The sequence below is a fragment of the Malus domestica genome, chromosome 05 (assembly GCF_042453785.1).
Source record: "Malus domestica chromosome 05, GDT2T_hap1".
Classification (NCBI taxonomy): Eukaryota; Viridiplantae; Streptophyta; class Magnoliopsida; order Rosales; family Rosaceae; genus Malus; species Malus domestica.
The window spans coordinates 4,696,977-4,717,217 of NC_091665.1; the positions used below are offsets into that span (position 1 = coordinate 4,696,977).

The 20,241-nt window shown below is 36.7% G+C and overlaps 2 protein-coding genes across 3 annotated transcripts; both read left to right on the plus strand.

The window, feature by feature from the left end:
- The first annotated feature begins 4,181 nt into the window (after window positions 1-4,181).
- LOC103402132 (butanoate--CoA ligase AAE1) lies at window positions 4,182-7,523 on the plus strand. Of its 2 annotated transcripts, none has more exons than XM_008340872.4 (3): window positions 4,182-4,487; window positions 4,951-5,219; window positions 5,842-7,523. In XM_008340872.4, exons 2-3 carry the CDS (start codon window positions 5,022-5,024, stop codon window positions 7,306-7,308), a joined length of 1,665 nt encoding a protein of 554 aa, XP_008339094.1. In that variant the 5' UTR covers window positions 4,182-4,487; window positions 4,951-5,021; the 3' UTR covers window positions 7,309-7,523. The 2 variants fall into 2 exon arrangements, with proteins under 2 accessions (XP_008339094.1, XP_008339095.1); XM_008340873.4 differs by lacking the exon at window positions 4,182-4,487 and adding an exon at window positions 4,496-4,685.
- Window positions 7,524-9,482: 1,959 nt separating this feature from the next.
- LOC103402134 (sterol 3-beta-glucosyltransferase UGT80B1-like) lies at window positions 9,483-18,457 on the plus strand. The gene is made up of 15 exons (XM_008340874.4): window positions 9,483-10,372; window positions 10,454-10,561; window positions 11,293-11,393; window positions 11,822-12,064; window positions 12,672-12,783; window positions 13,258-13,428; window positions 13,992-14,055; window positions 14,719-14,776; window positions 14,882-15,059; window positions 15,147-15,277; window positions 15,951-16,053; window positions 16,431-16,507; window positions 16,663-16,710; window positions 16,840-16,989; window positions 17,985-18,457. The coding sequence occupies exons 1-15, from the start codon at window positions 10,303-10,305 to the stop codon at window positions 18,183-18,185; spliced, it is 1,815 nt and encodes a 604-aa protein (XP_008339096.1). The 5' UTR covers window positions 9,483-10,302; the 3' UTR covers window positions 18,186-18,457.
- The last annotated feature ends 1,784 nt before the right edge of the window (window positions 18,458-20,241 follow it).

Sequence of the window (20,241 nt, forward strand, 5' to 3'; positions counted from 1 at the left end):
ATACCTTAGAATATGAGTTAACTCCCGTTCATCCCTTAAACCCAATTTTTGTAATTAAATTCTCAGTTTCCATTTTATTATATAGGCACTTCCCCCAACGCCCAATTGTATATTCAAGTCATTCCCCCGACGCCTGACATATACAAGATTTAATTATTTTATAACCAACTGGTTGTATACTCAAGCCCTTCCCCCAACGCCTGACGTATACAAGGTTCATTATTTTATATTCAAGGCAAATTTCAGTCCTTGAATATTCTCTCAACTCAAACACTTTACACAACTCAACACAACTGAACTCTCTTTCTTGTTGTGCAATGCATATGTATGTGTCAATGCATATGTATGTGTCATGTTCACATAGATATCAATAATCACATTTTCTTTAACAAGCATGAAAGTTTCAACATAGATCAAATTAATTAGTAACAACAGTAATATAATCATAATATTAACAACAAAGTAATAATCAACATAAATGATAAACAATAAGTTACCGTTTCCTCATTTTTTATTGTTTCAATTTCATTTCCTCCCTCTTGTTCTCTTTCTTCATTCACCACTTCCCCTTCCTCTTCTTTAATATAGCTGAAATTCTACATATGTAATAGGAGTCGGATTGCTGAAAAACTTCCATGAAGGTGAGCGAAAGAAACTAGAGATGTTGGCCATGCAAAGAGGTTGGTAAAGAAGGCTAGCTCAACCTAACATCAGCTGTTCGAACTGGGGTACAAGTTAGTACATAGATTGGATTGTCGTGATTTTTGAATATGTTACAGAAAAGATGATAAGGAACAACTTTTGTGAAGGAAGTCTTTCGATTGGAGCTACGAAAAATGGGGTTTTGGTACTTATAACATGGCTGTCCAGTTTTCTGCTGGATTAGAGACCAAGTTGGTATTTCAAACATATTGGACAATCGCACAGTTGGATTTTCCTGAAATTTGGATTTATCATGGTAGAGAGACAGACGAACAACTCTCATGAAGAAAGTACTATGATATAATCTATGGATGTTGGTGTTTTGGTCTGTTAAATAGGCGGGACGAATTTCTAGTTTTTTTATATTTTAATATCTTTCTTTTGATAGATGAAAATGACGGTGAGTTTGGTGGAGAGATTTATTGGGTAATGTCTCATGTATTTTTCTGGGATTTGTCTCACACTTTTTGTACATCATTCTCAAGGGATATAATTGGAGATGATCTCAAAATGTAAATGCATAGACAACACAAGATTTAAGTGGTTAGCCAAATCGACTACATCCACTAGGGTTTGCTTTCATTGTATTTCACTGTACACGAGAGACTTACAAATACAATGAAAAATGGCTTAAAGTCCTAAAAACATGTAAAAGAAAGATAAGGAGATAATATGAAAGGGAGAATGGCTTTCTTTTTGGAGTGGTTCTTTCTTCCCTTTTTCTTCTTCTTCCTCTCTCTTTTCTCCATGTCTTCCGTTGGTTCTTGCTCCTTCCTTTATAAAGATTGTATGAAATTTTATCGGCTTCGATCTAAAAGTCCCACTTCCAACATTCCTTTTTCTTCTTCTCCCTCAAGTTTTTCCACCTCCATGACTCTAATCCAGCCATTTTTTGACTTTTCCATTTGCTTCTATCCTCAATCGTTCTCCCACATGTTCGATTTTGTAGCCATATCTTTCACTCGCGTTTTGCGGTTCTCTCATAAGGTGTGTAGAGCTCCTATGGTGTACACACCACCACCTTCCAATTGCATGCCATTTTAGGCTTTGTTGCTGGGGGAAAATTCTTTCCCTTTGGCTTCTTTCTTCGGTGGTTGCGGTTTCGTTTTGTGTGGTGCTTGTTGGAGGATGATGGTGCTTTCTTCTTTGAGGCTGTGTTTGGTGGGGTCGTTGGCATGGGTTGTTGGCTTGTGGTTGGCGGCAGGTTCTTCGACGGCGGCGGAGGAAGCTAGTCTTTTAGGTTTTTTTTGCTTTTTTGTGTTTCTGTTTTGGGCTCTTCTCTCGGGTTGGGCTTTTGTTTAGTGTTTGGGGTGCACTTTTTGTTTTGTGTTTATTGTGTATTTGGGCCCCTTGTATTGTACTTGTGCTCTATTGGTAATGAAAGTTACCTTTGTCCAAAAAAAAAAGAGGAGTGTATATAGGGAAAGGGATCTTCTCCAGATCCCTTCCACCTAATCCTCCTCATCAAACAATCCGGGCCCTTGAAATTTGATCCAACGGCTAAAAACACAAACCCACTTTAAAACTTATAATAACTTTAGCTGTTGGATCAAATTTCAAGAGCCCGGATTGTTTAATGAGAAGGATTAGGTGGAAGGAATCCGGAGAGGATCTCTTTTCTATATATAAGACACAATGAGCAATTAAATATTAGACATATAATTAGCTAAGAGCATTTTCAATGGAGATGTCAAAAAAATGTGCCTAATTTGTATTTGATGACTGAGTTGACGTTGAAATAACATATTTAGACCATCTTCAAAAGAAATGTCAAATTATAAGAGTCAAATTATAATTGATGGATGATGTGGCAATCTGAAATCTTATGTCAAATTTTGTACTTTTTCAATTTAATTGTCAAATGTTATTTTATTATTTTAATAGAGCTTTAAATGATTGTAATTATTAAGGAAAAGTTAAAAAAAAAATTTATTAGTTGAAATGGTAGTGAAATAAGAGACATACTATTAAAATGAATTAAAAATAAATTTGACATTGATGTCAAATTGATGTCAAATTTGACTATAAATCACAAAGCCTTTAAATTCAGTTAGCAAGCAACACTTCGGTTGAATAAACTTTTAAGATCAAATATATACAGTAACATTCCACTTAGGATTTTGACACCTCCTTGAATGAGTTCAGGTTTTCTGCATCCAAATACTCCTGTGGCCCCTCTCGACACCTGTCCGTTCCTTTAACCTAACCAAACACAGTTAAATCTTCTGTCATCTCCTAAAACAAACCAAGTGTCCCAACCCAAAACCAAAACCCAACTCCCTCACTATGTCTGCGTGGGGTTTCAAAATCGGCGGCCACGGCTCCAGAAACTGCTGTGAGATCAAGTCCAACAGCTGATTGGAGCTTAATTAGTCTGACATACAAGAGTGAGATCAACAATTTTGTTGATTTGGTGATGAAGGGATCGATATGATCCTGATTTAAATATGGTGCGGCGGCAACAAGGAAGAGATCGTACAGAGGCGGAGTATGGTGGGTGTCTGCCGAGGTTGAGTGTGGGTGGTGGTTGTCGGTTTGGGGTGGCTGTTGTGAGAAAAATCAAATCACGGAGGAAGTAAAGGGAAAATGGCCCACCAAAAATTTTAAAACCCACCTCTCAAATCCTTGAAAACTTCAAAGGCACAACTACATAGTCTAAATCCATCCTAGAACAAAGCACTTGAGCTAAATGTTGGCTTATTTTCCTTGTCTTCTTTGTGCAGCAGCAGCTCAAGCATTTTTCAGAAGTTGAAAAGATGAAATATTTAGTGAGAGAAGGGGAGAGTCGTAGAAAAAAGAATTGGGCTTTGTCTATTCAGCTGATAATGGTGGCGGAGGAAGCGAGTTGCTCACCGATTCGAGCGGTGGCAAGTCGAGAAAGAGCGGCAATTCGAGCAAATCGAACTTAGGAGATTTCCAGTGAGGAAGGGAAGAGAAAATGCCTTTCTGGCTGTTGCCGTTGGTTTATTAGGGAAATAACAGAAGATTTAACAGTGTTTGGTTAATTTAAATGAACGGACAGGTGTTACATATTTAGAATAGTCACAGAGGGGACACATGGGTATTTCATTTCATATTTGGATGCAGAAAATTTAAACTCCTTTTTGAAGATGCTCTTAAAATTTCAATCTTCAGCGAAGACTCATAAATACATATTTTAAAATACGTTATGTTTACATTTTGGTGGGACTCAAACCAATCGAAAGTAAATAAGTTGCTTTGGAAGTGGTGAAAAATATTTAAAAAAATCAAAATATATGTGGGACTGTGTAAGTGTCCAATTAATAAGTTAATCAAGATGACATCTTCAAAGAGAAAAATGTAATTTAGAGCCTCAATGTTATTAATGCATTAGTTTTCGTTTGCAAACAAAATTGAAATAAGAATTTAAAAGAAATCATTAAAAACGACATTATCATGACCCAAGTTTTGAGTGAAGAGATGTATTATGAAATCCTCAAACAAAAATTTCAACACGTAACGTTTTCAGGATGAAAATTTTATTTGAACGAAGATCGCTAATGGACACATGACAAGTGTACGATTGATGGCATTTGCAACTTGAAATTTTGCTATCACCGCCAACCCTGCCTGACCACAACAATATCCACACATCATACACTCCCACTCTCTTGTTCTCATTTATTTATTATTTTGTGTCTGATGATTCTCTCTCTGCGCGTCTTGTTCGCTGCGGTGCTCAATCATCTGTCTGTGCTTGGAGCAATTCCAAAGTCATAGGGAAGAGCCTCCTTCTCTTTAATCCGACGGCAACACAAACCCAAGTGAGATTGCTTCTCCTCTTTTGATCCTCCATTGCCGATTGCTGCTCTCTCTCTCTCTCTCTCTCTTCCATTTTTCATCTGTTTGGTGTCCGTGAGTCTGTTTCTGTTATTAAATATGTGGATTTTAGGGTCATGAAGAAACCTCTGCTCAATGATTGAAACCCAATTGTCTCGGCCTTGAGTTTTGTTGGGTACACCGTAAGATGGATAAACAAAATACATACATAGATATTGTACTATGATTTTAAACCTGCTCGAATCTACTCGTTTTAGTGCTGATAAAGATTCAACCTTTTGTTGTTGTGGTTGCGGTTGTTTTTCTGCCTGCATTTTCTCACTCCAAATACCTTTTGTTTTTGTTTGTTTGCTTCATACGGGTCATGTGCTGCTATTTATGCTGCAGATCCTATTCTCCACGGTCTAGCAGAAGAAGGATCACTGATATGATGTTTTTATGTCGCAGGGAAGTTGATCACTTGTTAGGCTTTCTATCTATTATTTCCAAGAGGGAGGGCTGCCTGGCTGGTAAAATTGATGGAGGGTTCGATCAGGTGCTCTGCCAACTACATCCCTCTTTCTCCGATCAGCTTCTTGGAGCGCTCCGCCATAGTCTACAGAGACAGGCCATCTGTTGTGTATGGAAACATCGTCTACACTTGGAGACAGACACTTGAACGATGCACCAGACTCGCTTCTGCTCTTGCCCAGCTCGGAGTTTCTTACGGAGATGTGGTAAGAAACCAACTTCCTGTCTTGTGTTACTATGTAACACTCTCATTTTGTCCAAATTATAATAAACTACAATTTTGCTCGGAATTTTATACAACCCTTTGCAATTTGCGTCTCAGATTTTTGTGGCTTCGGTGGTGTGGTTGGTTTGTTTGTTTGCCTCTTTGCTTTTGTTTCTTCATTCTGTTTCTTATGTCACAATGTTTAATCAACATAGCTATGGAGGAGAGGGTGGTTGTGAATTTGTGATTACTTTAAGTCCTGTGGTTTTTGCATCGTTCGTGTTAAGGCTGCTTTAAACACCTTTGTAGCTGAAGTATATGAATTTTAAAGTTTCTTCTTTTATGACTTGAGCAGACTTGAATTTTTTGTTCATTCACTAATAAAGTTATCCATGCTAATACGGTCATGCTTCTACATCTCATCACTTTCGTTCTAGGCAACAAATGAATATCATGCCCACAGTGCAGCATTTTTTCTCCCTGATTTTCGTTTCTGATTTCTTTTTCAATTTCTCGCTCTCTCTTTCTTATATGGCTTGAGATAAATCCTTAAAAGTGTTGACATTAAATTTTGATGACCAGTTCTACCTTTGCCCACAATAAGCTTTTGTTCTTTCGGACAGGTTGCTGCATTGGCTCCAAATATTCCCGCAATGTATGAGCTCCATTTTGGTGTTCCAATGGCAGGGGCAGTTCTCTGTACACTTAATATACGCCATGATTCAGCAATGGTGTCAGTGTTACTAAAACATTCAGATGCCAAAATCATTTTTGTAGACTACCAATTGCTTGATGTTGCTAAAGGAGCAATTGATATTCTATCCAAGACTAGGACCAAGCTGCCCGTTTTAGTCTTAATCCCAGAGAGTGATCAATCATCCCCTGACTTCTGTAATCCCACTTCCGGGAACTTGGATTATGAGAGCCTGTTAGGACGTGGAAATTTTGATTTTGAGATCCGACGACCAAAAGATGAATGGGATGCAATTTCACTCAACTACACTTCAGGCACTACATCGAGCCCAAAAGGCGTCATTTATAGTCACAGAGGTGCCTATCTTAATTCTTTCGCAGCAGCTCTACTTAATGAGATGAGCTCATTGCCTGTATATTTATGGTGTGTTCCCATGTTTCATTGCAACGGGTGGTGCCTCACTTGGGCTGTGGCTGCTCAGGGTGGCACTAATATCTGCCAAAGGAATGTCACTGCAAAGGGCATTTTTAGCCATATTTCTGAGCACAAGGTAACCCACATGGGTGGTGCACCAACAATTTTAAACATGATTGTAAATGCTCCGGTACATGAGCGGAGGCCACTTCCGGGTAAGGTAATAGTCATGACTGGGGGTGCACCGCCACCAGCCCACGTACTCTTCAAGATGGAAGAGCTAGGGTTCAGTGTAACCCATTCATATGGTTTGACAGAAACTTATGGACCTGGTACAGTTTGTGCTTGGAAACCTGAATGGGACTCCCTGCCTCGAGATGAACAGGCAAAGATCAAGTCCCGGCAGGGATTGCAACATCTTGGCATGGAGGAGGTTGACGTTAAAGATCCCGTCACCATGAAAACTGTACCATCTGATGCAAAAACCATGGGGGAGGTTATGTTCAGAGGTAACACTGTAATGAATGGATATTTGAAAGATCATCAAGCAACGACAGATGCATTTAAAGGGGGATGGTTTCGTAGTGGTGACTTGGGTGTGAAACACCCGGATGGTTACGTAGAGCTAAAGGATCGTTTAAAGGACATTATCATTTCTGGGGGTGAAAATATTAGCACAATTGAGGTTGAATCAGTGCTCTTCAGCCACCCAGATATTCTCGAGGCAGCAATTGTGGGAAGGCCTGATGATTATTGGGGGGAGACGCCCTGCGCGTTTGTGAAGTTGAAGGATGGCTGTAATACTGACAAGGAGGAGATTATTAAGTTTTGTAGGAATCGGTTGCCCCACTATATGGCTCCTCGGACTGTTGTTTTCTCAGATCTGCCAAAGACTTCGACTGGGAAGGTGCAGAAGTATGTACTGAGAGAGAGGGCAAAGTCCATGGGAAGTCTCTCCAAGAACAGCATCAGCAAACTGTAAAAAAATCCCTTATTGCTCCTTTGAGTTCTGCATTGTATTATTGTCAATTTCCCTTTGTTTTTGCTTCTCTATCGACACTTACATCCTGTGAGTACCCCTTTATTTCTCTCTTTGCATTTAAGTATCATATCGTCACTAAAAGTGTAAGACTTTGTCAACCAAGAATCGGGAAGATCCTACTTCCTACCATTATTACATGGGAAGTGCTTGCTAGATACAGTAGTGTTGATAGGCACCGTGGTGGTGCAATAGATGATTATCGTGTGTGCAAACAGTACGCTCTCAAGTGACTTGCATCTTCTCCTCCAAGAGTTGATTCACAAGGACTGCCGTCGGATCTAGGTTGGATCGATGCAGCTAAGAGGAAGGATTATTTTACAAACTCCTTGGCCGATGTCGATGTGCATCAGCTTCCACGTACGTAAATACTACAGAATATCATCAATATCTTAAAGGAGACATGAAACCAAAAGCGCAATGCTTGTACAAATTGTAAAACAATTATTTGAGATTCTCAGTAAAGAGCAATCGTTTTAGATTTGTAATTACAAATTACAATTACAACATTTCTATGTTAAACTAATGGAGAATGCGTCAGAAATTTGACGAAATAAAATACGATATAATAAATGGTTCTACTTTTCATTGCATTGATGTCTTCTATGCTAATACCTTACACGACGTGTTGTAGATGGTAGGGTCTAAGTTGGATACCATACCGATGTGGCTATACCTCACTAATACGACGCTCTGAAATCTTAACATGGTATTAGAATAGTTTATTGATATGACCCAATTAATGAAGAGTGGGTGTCACTAGACAAAACAATCATAGACAACTCTTTTCCATCCCTTTTAATCAATGGTTAGGTTGTGAAATTGATTCAAACAATAGTTACATTATCTAACATATGACCACTAAATACTTTGATGAACGGGCATTGCAACTATCACACCTTCTCGATCGGCCTTTTTCATGGATATAATGTCTTATATTATTGTTTGGCTGCATTTGTTGTATGTCTCTCTCAAGATAGACATCAAAATCATAGCGTTCTCTTATCCTTGTTCAGTTCAAAATCAAATATTCTTTTAGTTCCTTGTCTACTGTTGTGTTTTGATTTTGGGGGAAAAATTAAAAGTAGACGACAAGTTCGATATCAAATTAATATGAGATATTACTCTAAACGCTCATTCTTTTAGTATAAATAAAATCGTTGCATTAAAAGAATTGATTTTATGAAGGGGACGATGATTAAATACCCTATAGCACTTGATAATCAACTCCCATGAGGTGTACAGACCTTTGTTTTTTTTTTTTTCTTTTCTTTCCCTCAGAGGTGTCCAGACCGTTTGGTTAGGTGAGTAATGATGATGTTTGTACTTATAGCTATATTTGTGTAATCAAGTGCCTTATTTGTATGTAACCTATGCTTATATAAATTAATAACATTTTCAAGAAAATGAAATTTTTTAATCAATAGAGTTCTCACCTTTTGTATATTTAAAAGTAATAAAAAAAATGTTTTCATAAAAAAAGTGATTACCTATCCAGTTAAAAAAAATGTTTTGAAGTTATTAAAATCATGTCAATGTGAATATGGTCCAAATACAACTTATACGTCATCACATAAAAATGACATACTCACTATATCATCAATTTGACAAAAGATCAAACAATCAATCCAATATTCATTTTCTATTTTTGAAGAGAAGCACAAAAAACTTTTACAAGAACTAGAATACCCTTTTTTATACAATGTGAAGGATGAAGATCCACTCCAAATCTTTTTTTATTAGGATACTCACATTTATATCTTCATTGTACATCGTGTGATCAACTTTTGTTATATATTATTTGTATTAATTTTAAATAAAAAATAAAAAATAATTACTAACTATACAATGTACGATAAATGAATATGATATGAGTATCTAGATGGAATCCAAATTCCAAAGGAGGACAAAAAGCATATTAGCGTAAACAAGTGTACAACTCTGTCCCGTATTAGAGAAATTTTTAGTTGTGACGGAAATACGGATGGTACACCACGTATTTTTATATAAATGGTGGAAAATTTTAATTTTTAAATTATTAACATTTCAACACATATATCCTATAATTTATATAAGAACACATGATCATGTATCACCTTGTGCGACGGTAACGTTGAAAAATCTCTCCTCATATTATATGTCGAACAGTTGAAATTTCTTTGAAATCCAGACAGAGAGAAGCTTGCATAACAACCCAACTTCTCAGTCCAAAAGACTCCAAATTTTTCTTCAACTTCCTTCCCTTCCCTGTATTATAGCAATTCTTTATAGGACCTCTCACTCTAAGCGCCATATTTTATTGCGCATCAGAATTTCTTAGTACCCAAATAATTTCTTTCTGCTTCTGTTGGATTCTTTGCTTTCAGCTTAAAATCAGTCGGAAAAACACTTTTCTTCAGTTTTGGAATTGCTTTTGAACTTCAAAGGCGGTTTAAACTTTCGCCCACCAAATGGTCTACGCTTTGACTTGCTGGTAGTGGCGGTTCCTGTCTTTTGGTAAAAAAATACAGTTAGCATTCGAGCTGTCCATGATCTGCATGTGGAACAGCTAAATTTCGATAATTTCGACTTTTGGGCTTTGTTCCTGAAGCGGTTTGAACTTGTGGGTTGTATTTTTTTCTTTTGCTTTTTTTCTAGCGATTCTCTGTCTTGTGTTGTGAGGTTCTGGATATTGGAAGTGTTTTTGAAGGGTTTGAGGTTTTTTGTTTTAGTGGGGTTTTGTTTTTGTTTATGTTTCTTCACATCCTGAAATTCGATTTTTGGTACAGTTAATAATTCGATACTGGGAACTGAGTTGTAAGTTATTGGAGTTGGGGTTAGTTGGTGGTTTCAGTTCATGGTTTGTGTTCAGGATTGTAGATACGAGGAGCCGAAATTAAGGTTGTCGGAGTTGGGGTTTGGTCGGTTTCTGTTGCGCATCCCCGTGCACTAGGCAAAATGGGAAGCAATGGGGTTGACCATCCATTGAAACATTTGGAAGAGGAAGGCGGTAGCAGCCAAGGACAGAGTAAGGATTTTCTGTTAAGTTGTCGAATTTATGATTCGGTGGAAATGGATAACAAGTATTCAAATGAACGATTGGTTGCAGGTTGTTTTCAGCAGGAGAGGAATCAGAAGACAAATTCTTCACGGCCTTCTCCGGTTTTAGAGATTTTTCAGGCAAAAGAGTTCAATGTTGGTTCTTCACCTCGGAGAGGTTAGTGCCCCCACGTATTCCGAGTTATAGTTGTTTTTGTTATCTGTAATGCATCGAGGGACAAAAAATGAAGCTTTTCCTTGACGAGAGACCAGGTTCTTACTCTTCTGGTTGAACTTGAACTATAGTTTGACAATGTGGAATTACTTAATATTTAGCCAAGAAACTTTCTATTAACACCAATGAACCAAAATGTGTTAAGCTTTATTGCCTATACAATGCGGAAAGGAGCTTCCCGTCTTAGCTTAAAATTCAAGAGTATATTGCCAGGATGTTAGTTGTGCACTTTAGTTTAGTAATCAGTCATTACTTAGTGACGTCACTGAGGTGTAAATAAGTCATGGAATTTGGAATTTAGATGACCGGACTGATATTCTAGAGCGATACTGAAAAAGAAATGAAATGACGGATTGAAGTAGAAGAATAGTTCTTAAAATATTCATGTTGTCTAAATTGTGGAAATACTTCAGATCCTAAACTATGATTATGTCCACTATTGTTGTTGGTGTTTCAGTGAACCATAGGATGATGTGATCATGATCCAAACTGATAGTCTAATTAGTCCAATGATGTGATCATGCCTACCCCAGATGTTACTGGACTTTAATGCCATACTGGGATCCATTTAAATATGTATTTATGTTTCTTTTGTTCTGGTGTTTATCTAATATTTTCTCACCGATACATACGGTTGGACCATTCAATCACGGCACCAATTGGCACTCCCAAAGGTATGCTGATTGAGGATTATGAGATTAGATTCCCTAGATCCAGGATGGAGAGGAAGGGAAGGCATGACTTAAAGCTGGATAGACTGTCAGAGCGTGAAAAGGTAGATACTATTATATGCGTGGTTGTTTGATCCCATTCCTGCGTTTGCTTATAAATTTTGATCTTCCAACTTTCAGAACTAGAAACATATTTGTTGGACTAGTTTCCTTCATGAAATTGCAACTTCATGCTGAAGAGATGTGTGCCAAATGTTGTCCCCTAAATTTGTTTGCGAAACATGGGTGTATGACAGACCCTGTCTTACACAGTATCTTGTACTGTTTCAGTACCTGATAATAGTGACATAAATTGAGTTATAATCTAGTGGCTCCAACCACTGAGGTTGCTAGTTATCCTCCATCCCACTCCCCCTTCCCCCAATTCCTTATAAACATAATTTTGGATTGCAGATGGTTTATTTGATTTTATACATTCTTATGGTTCATTCTCTTCTTGGTTGATCATTGCTTTTCTTGTTTTGGTTTTCAGAGAAAACTGATTGTTGAGATGGTCAAGATACAAAACGATGGAACAGTAGAAGTTGATTTGGGAAAAAGTGCACCTGTTGCCTCTGAGTTCTTAGAGCTCCAGACTGTCGAAGATGTGCCCATCAATCTTGATGACACGCCTTCCAATACCATCAAGTCAATTCCAAGGTTGAAAATTTGCATACTTGTGGTTGGAACAAGAGGAGATGTACAGCCTTTCCTGGCTATGGCAAAGAGATTTCAGGCATGTTTAACATAACCATATGACTTCTTTTTGTTGTGTGAATGATTTACCTTTGTTGGCACTTATTTCTTACCTTTCCCCTAGTTGTATGTAATTTTAATATCATGGTTTGTTTTCCTTGTGGAAGAACTAGCTTCCTTCCAAAAAATCGACTTTCATCAATTTACGTTACATTTATGGTCCATGAAGCCTTGAAATAATTTGTTGTCAATTTACATTCAGTGTGCTCTTGTTATACATGTTGTCATCATACAGGTGTGCATTTTATTCTTAATGTACGGTTTTTTAAGAAAGTACCAATATCATTGATATCTTTCCGGTTAGGTATTGTTTTGTTGGTCCAATGAGTGCATTCTAAAGATTAGTTTTGTACCACTCTTTTGAAATATATAGCACATAGGTCATAATTCTTTGGGCTAACAGGATGCGGAGAGGTTAATAATTGTAACTTTGTCCTTGTTACAAAATAGTTATAACTCTTACCTGCAGAGATAGACCATGCTTGATGCTAGTACTTATAATAAATTTTAGGTATCAGTATCACTGATATATTCCTATGTTTCTTGTATGTTTTATTGATTGTAGATGGTTTTATGTTTTCTTGCAGGAGTTTGGCCATCATGTTAGGTTGGCAACTCATGTGAACTTCAGCTCTTTTGTGAAGTCGGCTGGTGTAGACTTTTATCCATTGGGTGGTGATCCTCGTGTTTTGGCAGGATGTAAGAGGTCCTTAATATTGAAAGTACTTTTTTTTTATTAATAATATTTCCCAATTTATCTCTTTTTTATTTATTTTTTATTTATTTATTTTTTTTGTGGCGATATTGTTGGTAGCACTTCCTATGTCTCTGTCTATTTTGCCAATGTGTTGTCTGTTTATATGTGGTTCTTTAGACTTACTGTTTTTCTGGCTCGTGCTCTCTCTGCTGTTATCTTTCTCTTTCTCTCAGCTGAACCTTAATTCCAACAAATTTTCTTAAAGTTAAACTGTAAAAGTTTGTGTGAAAGCTGGAGTTATTTGAATATTGACTTCCTTAAATTAACTAACTTCTATTCTTTTAGCCAAAATTTGATATTTCTAGAGCTTAGAACTCTCATTCACGTCATCATTTAGACTCTAAATATGTTTATTGTTCTCAAATTCTCCCCTTAAGTTTATTGAATAACTGAAATTTAGTGCCTTTTAATTTTAGATATGGCCAGAAATAAAGGTCTCATTCCATCCGGCCGAGCAGAAATATTGATACAAAGAAAGCAACTGAAGGCAATTATTGAATCTCTTCTTCCAGCATGCACAGAACCAGATATAGAAACTGGTGTGCCCTTTAAGGCACAGGCAATTGTTGCAAACCCTCCTGCTTATGGTGAGTTAGTACAAGTGGAATATTTAATGTCCTTCAATTGAATTATGTTTCTGGTAAATCAGTATGTATTACAGTTTACAAAAGGTTTTACGATGAACTCTTATTCACAATTAAATTAAAAAGTTGCGTTGTTAGATTCTTGTGTCTTACGTCATCTTTCATTGTTGGACCTTCCCGCTTCAATCAAAGATTAATTAAATCATTATAATAGACCCTCCCTTGTAGTTGGTCCTGTTGAGCTTGAAATCAGAATATTGATCCAGGACTGAAGGACTGTACTGTTCGGAACTCGGAAGCCACGTGCTGAAATATTTAGTTAGCAAAAGGTTTAAACCCTTATTATGGGACCTTTGTAGTAACTAGATCTGTCCTTCAAAGAAAATTGCTTTCATCAAATATGTCAGTCACTCCATTTGTGGATCTGCCATTAGAAAATGAGTGTGTGAAAATATAAAGTGTGATTAATGAACTTATTCTACATCTGCATCTTTTCTTCTTTTATCAAGTAAAAAGATGTAGTTCAATCGTGAGAAACTTCTTTGATTATGTGATATGGGTTGCAGGACATGCTCATGTTGCAGAAGCTCTTGGAGTACCCCTTCATATTTTCTTCACAATGCCATGGACGTAAGTTTTGACCACTTCTTTTCTTGCATTCTTTTGATAGAGTAATTGTCCTCTTGGCAGACGCTATGACTTGTTAAGTTAGTCATTCAATCTGGACCACTCATTCGAACAGGAACCCACTTGAAGAGTTCTTCAAATTGACAATCTGGAAACATTCTAGAGTTTCTGAAATGTTTCCCGGTATACATAATAACATATACAGTTCAATTCTAGTAAGATTCTAAGAAGGGAGGCAAGTCAGGCTGTGATCCTAATAGTTTGGTCCTGGATTAAAACACTTTTACAGATGGGATTACAATGCTCTGATTTGGAGTCTTTTAGTCTTCACCAATAAGAGATATCTAGGATTATGGATTACCTCTTTAAGTTTCTTCATTAGATCGATCTTAGCAAGCGTCAAGCATATACAAGTATAATTGATCCATTTATACCATTCGGAAGCAGAAAAGGTAGAAACTCTCTTGGTCACATGGATTGCATTGGTGTTTCAAGTTGACATGAATAAAATTACAAAATAAAAGATATTTAAGGAAGCTTGAAAGAAATATTATGTTCTTATTCTTGTTTTCACTTTTCAGAAGTATATTATGTCTTGAATGCTGGTTTATTTTGCGAGAAACTCTCTTCTATGTTGTGCCATCTAACGTAGCCTTCTATAGACAGGCCTACTTATGAATTTCCTCACCCACTGGCACGTGTACCTCAAAGTGCTGGTTATTGGGTATGCGATTTGTTTGGTATTTACTTCTATTTATTTTATTGTCATATGTTTGAACCACTGGACTAATTGATGACAAATCTAATCCTATTTCTCTTTGCCACATAGATTTCATACATTATTGTGGATTTACTGATATGGTGGGGTATTCGGGGATATATAAATGACTTCAGAAAAAAGAAGTTGAAGCTTTCTCCTATTGCATACTTCAGCACATACCATGGATCAATATCTCATTTGCCTACAGGCTATATGTGGAGTCCTCACGTTGTGCCAAAGCCAAGTGGTAAGTAATTCGATATTAATTATTCTCTTCTACCGGTAGTATATTTGTTGGAACTTGGAAGGTTTTGACGTCGTATGATATATGCAGATTGGGGATCTCTTGTGGATGTCGTTGGTTATTGTTTCTTAAACCTTGGGTCGAAGTATCAACCTCAAGATGAGTTTGTTGAATGGATTCAGAAAGGGCCCAAACCTATATATATTGGCTTTGGAAGCATGGTATATGATCTCACTTAAATTATGTGTAAAGTGATTAAAACTGCAGTGTGTATTCCTGTTTTCTTTTTTATTTATTTATTTTAAACTTTATGTTATCATGTGCAAAGTTCATATAACTTTCCATATCAAAAAACTTAGTCGAAGATGGAAGGATTGGTAGGACTATCTTCAATAACTCTGATTTGATCGTTAGGAAAGTTCATATAACTTTCGTGCAGATTAGCCTTGTTCCTTGACAATTGACGGTTATCTCGTCTAGTAATATATTTATTTTCTGCTAGATAATTTAGAGGGCTCTTTGAGTACCTTGATAATAATACCAATCAATTCCATAAACATCGATGTCTCAATCGTTGCAGATAGTGTAGAACTGAATTTTCTACCTCTAGATATTTTCTGTCTTGACCCAGAATCAGGATGACAGCTTATGGACGTAATTAAGTCCAATTTTCTTCTGAAGAGGGTGCTTCTTTATCAATGTGGGTTAATGGTTGGATACGTATAATTGTGGCTGATGACTTATTTCTTGAGTTGGTTTAATACTTTGATTTTTATCTTTATTTCTGTAAAAAAAAATTCCTATAATAATTTAGATTCATGGCTGATAAAATCATGTTTTCATCCTGAGTTTTGAAAAGATTAGAACCTAAAACTTTGCCTGTTTTTTGTTAAGCCGCTCGATGATCCCAAGAAAACTACGAATATTATATTGGAGGCGTTGAAAGATACAGGACAGAGAGGAATAATTGATAGAGGTTGGGGAGACCTGGGTAATGGTAAGTGTCTATTCTTTTTTCAATTAGATCTCATTCTTTAACCTGTTCTAGGAAATTCCACTGTATGGGTTAAATTGTTTGTCAAGTATTACGTGCTTTGGTTTGTCAATTCATGTGCCTGTTGATATAGCACTTGACTATATCACCATATTATGGCTCTCTCTCTCTCTCTATGTTAAATTTGGATGTCCTTGATATCTTTTGAATTTCAGTTGACTGATCCTGTTAATTTTTGTAATCGCTGTCCAATTACATGTTTGTTATAAGGGTATTTTAAACCAAAAACAGGAAAAAAGACAAGCTGTTCTAGTTGCTTTACTTAAAATAATGAAAAACCATCTGATATATTTTCCTCTAATTTGGTTTGCGTGTTGCAGTTACAGAAGCATCCAATAATGTTTTCCTCTTGGAGGACAGCCCTCATGATTGGCTATTTCCTCAATGTTCAGCTGTGGTATGCCGTATTTTATGGTTTCACCTTTTTGTTCGGTTTTAACTAATTATCACTCATGTAACCTGCACAGCGATTGGACATTTTTTTTGTAAACCAGTTGTGGATGTTGATTTTTACTGCATGATTTTAAAAGCTGTACTATCGTAAATATGCAGGTTCATCATGGTGGTGCTGGGACTACAGCTACAGGATTGAGAGCTGGGGTAATGTTCTTTTCAGTCAGAGTGGTCGTTCTAATATCATTTATTTCTGGGAGAATGGATGCTTTGTCTTTCACCATTGTATTTTTTTTTGTTGGATATTATCTAATTGCACTATTTTACAATATACAGTGTCCAACAACCATAGTGCCGTTCTTTGGCGATCAGTTCTTCTGGGGTGATAGGATACATGAGAAAGGCTTGGGGCCTGTACCAATACCTATTTCTCAGCTCAGTGTTGAGAACCTTTCAAATGCTATTAGATTCATGCTGGAGCCAGAGGTATTACTGCACCAATACCTATTTCTCGTTTTCAAAATTATTTGTTTATCATATACAATAACCAAGCCTTATCCCACTAAGTGGTGTATGCCGTGCCTTATCGAAGTAATTCTACTAATTCTTTCAAACTTGTGACAACTTAATATTGCTATTCATCCTTAGTATTTCTTCCTTATTGAATCAAACTCCTTGTAACTGTCTCTATAGATTTTATTCACAGAGCAATTACACGTGAATGAGAGTGTGAGTGGTGTGTGTTTTGATTGGTCAGTGATAGACAACCAATGAACCCCAAAAGATTAAACTGTTAATTAATGAGCTAACGATGCATTAGCTAACAAGTCAGAATGTGTGAAGCCTTGTGACTATACTTTTAACAGTAATAGCATTAGCTGAAACGTTACCAGGTTAGATTAAATCCGTTCCTTTCTTGTTTTCATGTTTTTTTTTTCTCAATTAGCATTTATGTTGTTCACTTTGTTTATTAAAATCTGATTGCACCAAAAGACAGCCTTCAGGAGTGCACAAACTACTGAAAATAGGAAACACTACTCAGAATTTAGACTGTACCACAAAAAACATAATGCGGACAGCATGAGAACACACTGAGAAGAACCAGAAACCAAGCAATCATGGAACAATGGACAGAAACAAATCAAATATCCACAAATAATTAACACATATAAGTCTTACAATCTCCGCAAAAGAAAAAAAGGGCTAATAATGTTTCAGTTATTCCTTACCAAACACTTAAGCAATTAGATAATCAGATACAATCCTTCAATTATTCATCAGCAGTGCACTACTCATCATTGCTCAGTTGGAAATAGATTAAAAAATGAAAACAAATATGATATGTTAAAAATTTCATGCTATTAATTGGTAAGCTTTCCTCTTTATAGTGTAAGTCATGCAGTTAGTCCATTAGTGAGAAAATAGTGTAGCAACATAGCACACCAGTCATTCTTTCTAACCAGGAGTTGAAACCATCTTAGGTTAAATCTCGAGTACTAGAAATAGCAAAGTTGATAGAGAATGAAGACGGTGTTGCAGCTGCAGTTGATGCATTTCACCGGCAGTTACCTCCTGAGTTACCATTGCAACCTGCATCTTCAGAGGAAGATGAGCTTCCAAGCCCTATGGTGTTGTTATTTCTTCAACTTCAGAAGTGGAGCTGCCTGCCTTTTGGCATGTAGGATTCTTGCTGTGTCTTGTGCTGTTGTATAGATATGTTTTTTTTTTTTTTATATTCGTAATTTAGATTGGCGTTTCATTCATTTCATTTATGGCTTCCCTGCGTGGGTTTGATTGATAAATTGCTTACAAGTTACAAGTTAATATAGGGTTCTCACAGCTTGGGGTATAGAGAATTACAAAATGTCAAATTTCGTTTCAGTTAGTAAAACTGACAAAGTGAGAATATAACGATGCTGAACCGAATCAATTATTTATATCATTTTTTTCATTATTTGCTTGAGTTCATGTTGTATCAATTTTCGTTGACCCGAGAAATATAAGTACGTGGTTCCGCATAAGATTTGCTGAAGTCAAATGATAATAGTTTTGTCATTTTGATGCTGTGTACCCCAACCTTGGTTTGCAAGCACTCTTTATCTTAGGGACACGGGATAGGGCCAAGTTTTGGCTTACTTTGGTATTAAGGGACACTTGTTTTTACATCTCGACAACTACCACATACCTCAAGCTGGTAAGCCAATTATTATTGTATATGTGTGTATAATATATGTATGTATCTATGTATGTACTTCTTCTGTGCGGTTCGTGAGATCTTTCTCAATTCTATTTCTTGACTTTTTATATATCCATCACAGAAAGAATAATAATACAGCATAATTACGGGTTTTGAATCCTGTAAGAAATTGAACAATGTGTTTGAAGGTACAGAGAACTACAAACTGATGTTTGCTTGTCTTTGAACTCTGCTCAGTTGGAGCACTGTAATAGTGAGACATTCTAGAAACTGCTTGTAGGAGTCGAACAATTTTATCGAACCTTGAGATGGTTAGCAACTTTGGTTGCCAGAGAATTTCAGCATTTTGTCCATCTTGCATTGGCAGGTTGAGTAATAGAATTTAATGACTATGGATTATGAAAGTGCTGCTTAATCCTGTATGATTTGCACCGGTAGTCTTACTGTAACTGAAGTAGATGCACTGTAATGACACACTTAGCTATTCACTACACCTTTATTTGTCATTTTTCATTAATTTTAACCGATTACCCCATAAACTTCTATAAATAGCAATTCCTTCTTGGCATTAGATTTTAAAAATTTTCATTCATTTTTCCATTTATCTTGATCACGGGAACACCACATGACAATTGTATGAGGGCAAAAAAGATGGATTTTTTTTTGAAATAAAAAAAAGATGGAAAGTTGAATGGATGAAAAATTGAATGAAATTTTTTAAAATATAACACCAAGGGGAAAATTGGATATTTATAAAAGTTCAAGGCGGTAACGGCTAAAAGTAAAGATCAGGGGGAAAATGGCTAATTATACAAGTTCAGAGGGCTAATCGGCCAAAATTAAAGTTTGTTGATGCACAAAATCAGTGGGGACTTTGGTACAACAGAAAATGTTAAGTTTGTGACATTCGCTAGATTGCTCCGGTCGCTAGTGTGGATAAGTATGTAAATGGATAGAGACATGGGAAGCAAACACAAGATGTACATGGTTCACCCAAATTGGCTACGTCCACGGAGTAGAGGAGTTCTCATTAATTGTGAAGGGTTTACACAAGTACATATGTTCAATCTCTCTTTTAGTGAGTACAAGTGAATGATTTAGTACAAATGACATTAGGAAATATTGTGGGAGAATGATCTCCTTTTATAGAAGAGAGTTTCTAGCTTTGTTTTGACATTGACACGTGTCATGTTGTGATTGGCTTTTGATGTTGACACGTGTTGTGCTATGATTGACTTCTGATGTTGACACGTGTCGCGCTGTGATTGGCCTCCTGGTTGGAGGGAAACTCTTATGGATCCCTGACGGTATAACGTTGACCGGTGCTCAATAGTTTCGGGATTGGTCAAGTATGGTACAAACAGTGCTTCCTTAAGTTCCCGAGTGAGGGAAACTCCTCGGTTAGGGACTTGCAAAATCCAAGCCGCTGAGTAATCACGAAACTTCTAAGTACCGAAGTGTGGTATCGTTTCCACTTGCCTTATCTGTCTCATAGGTAGATGTGACATCTTCTATGGAAGTACTTTTCCTCCATTCAGGGG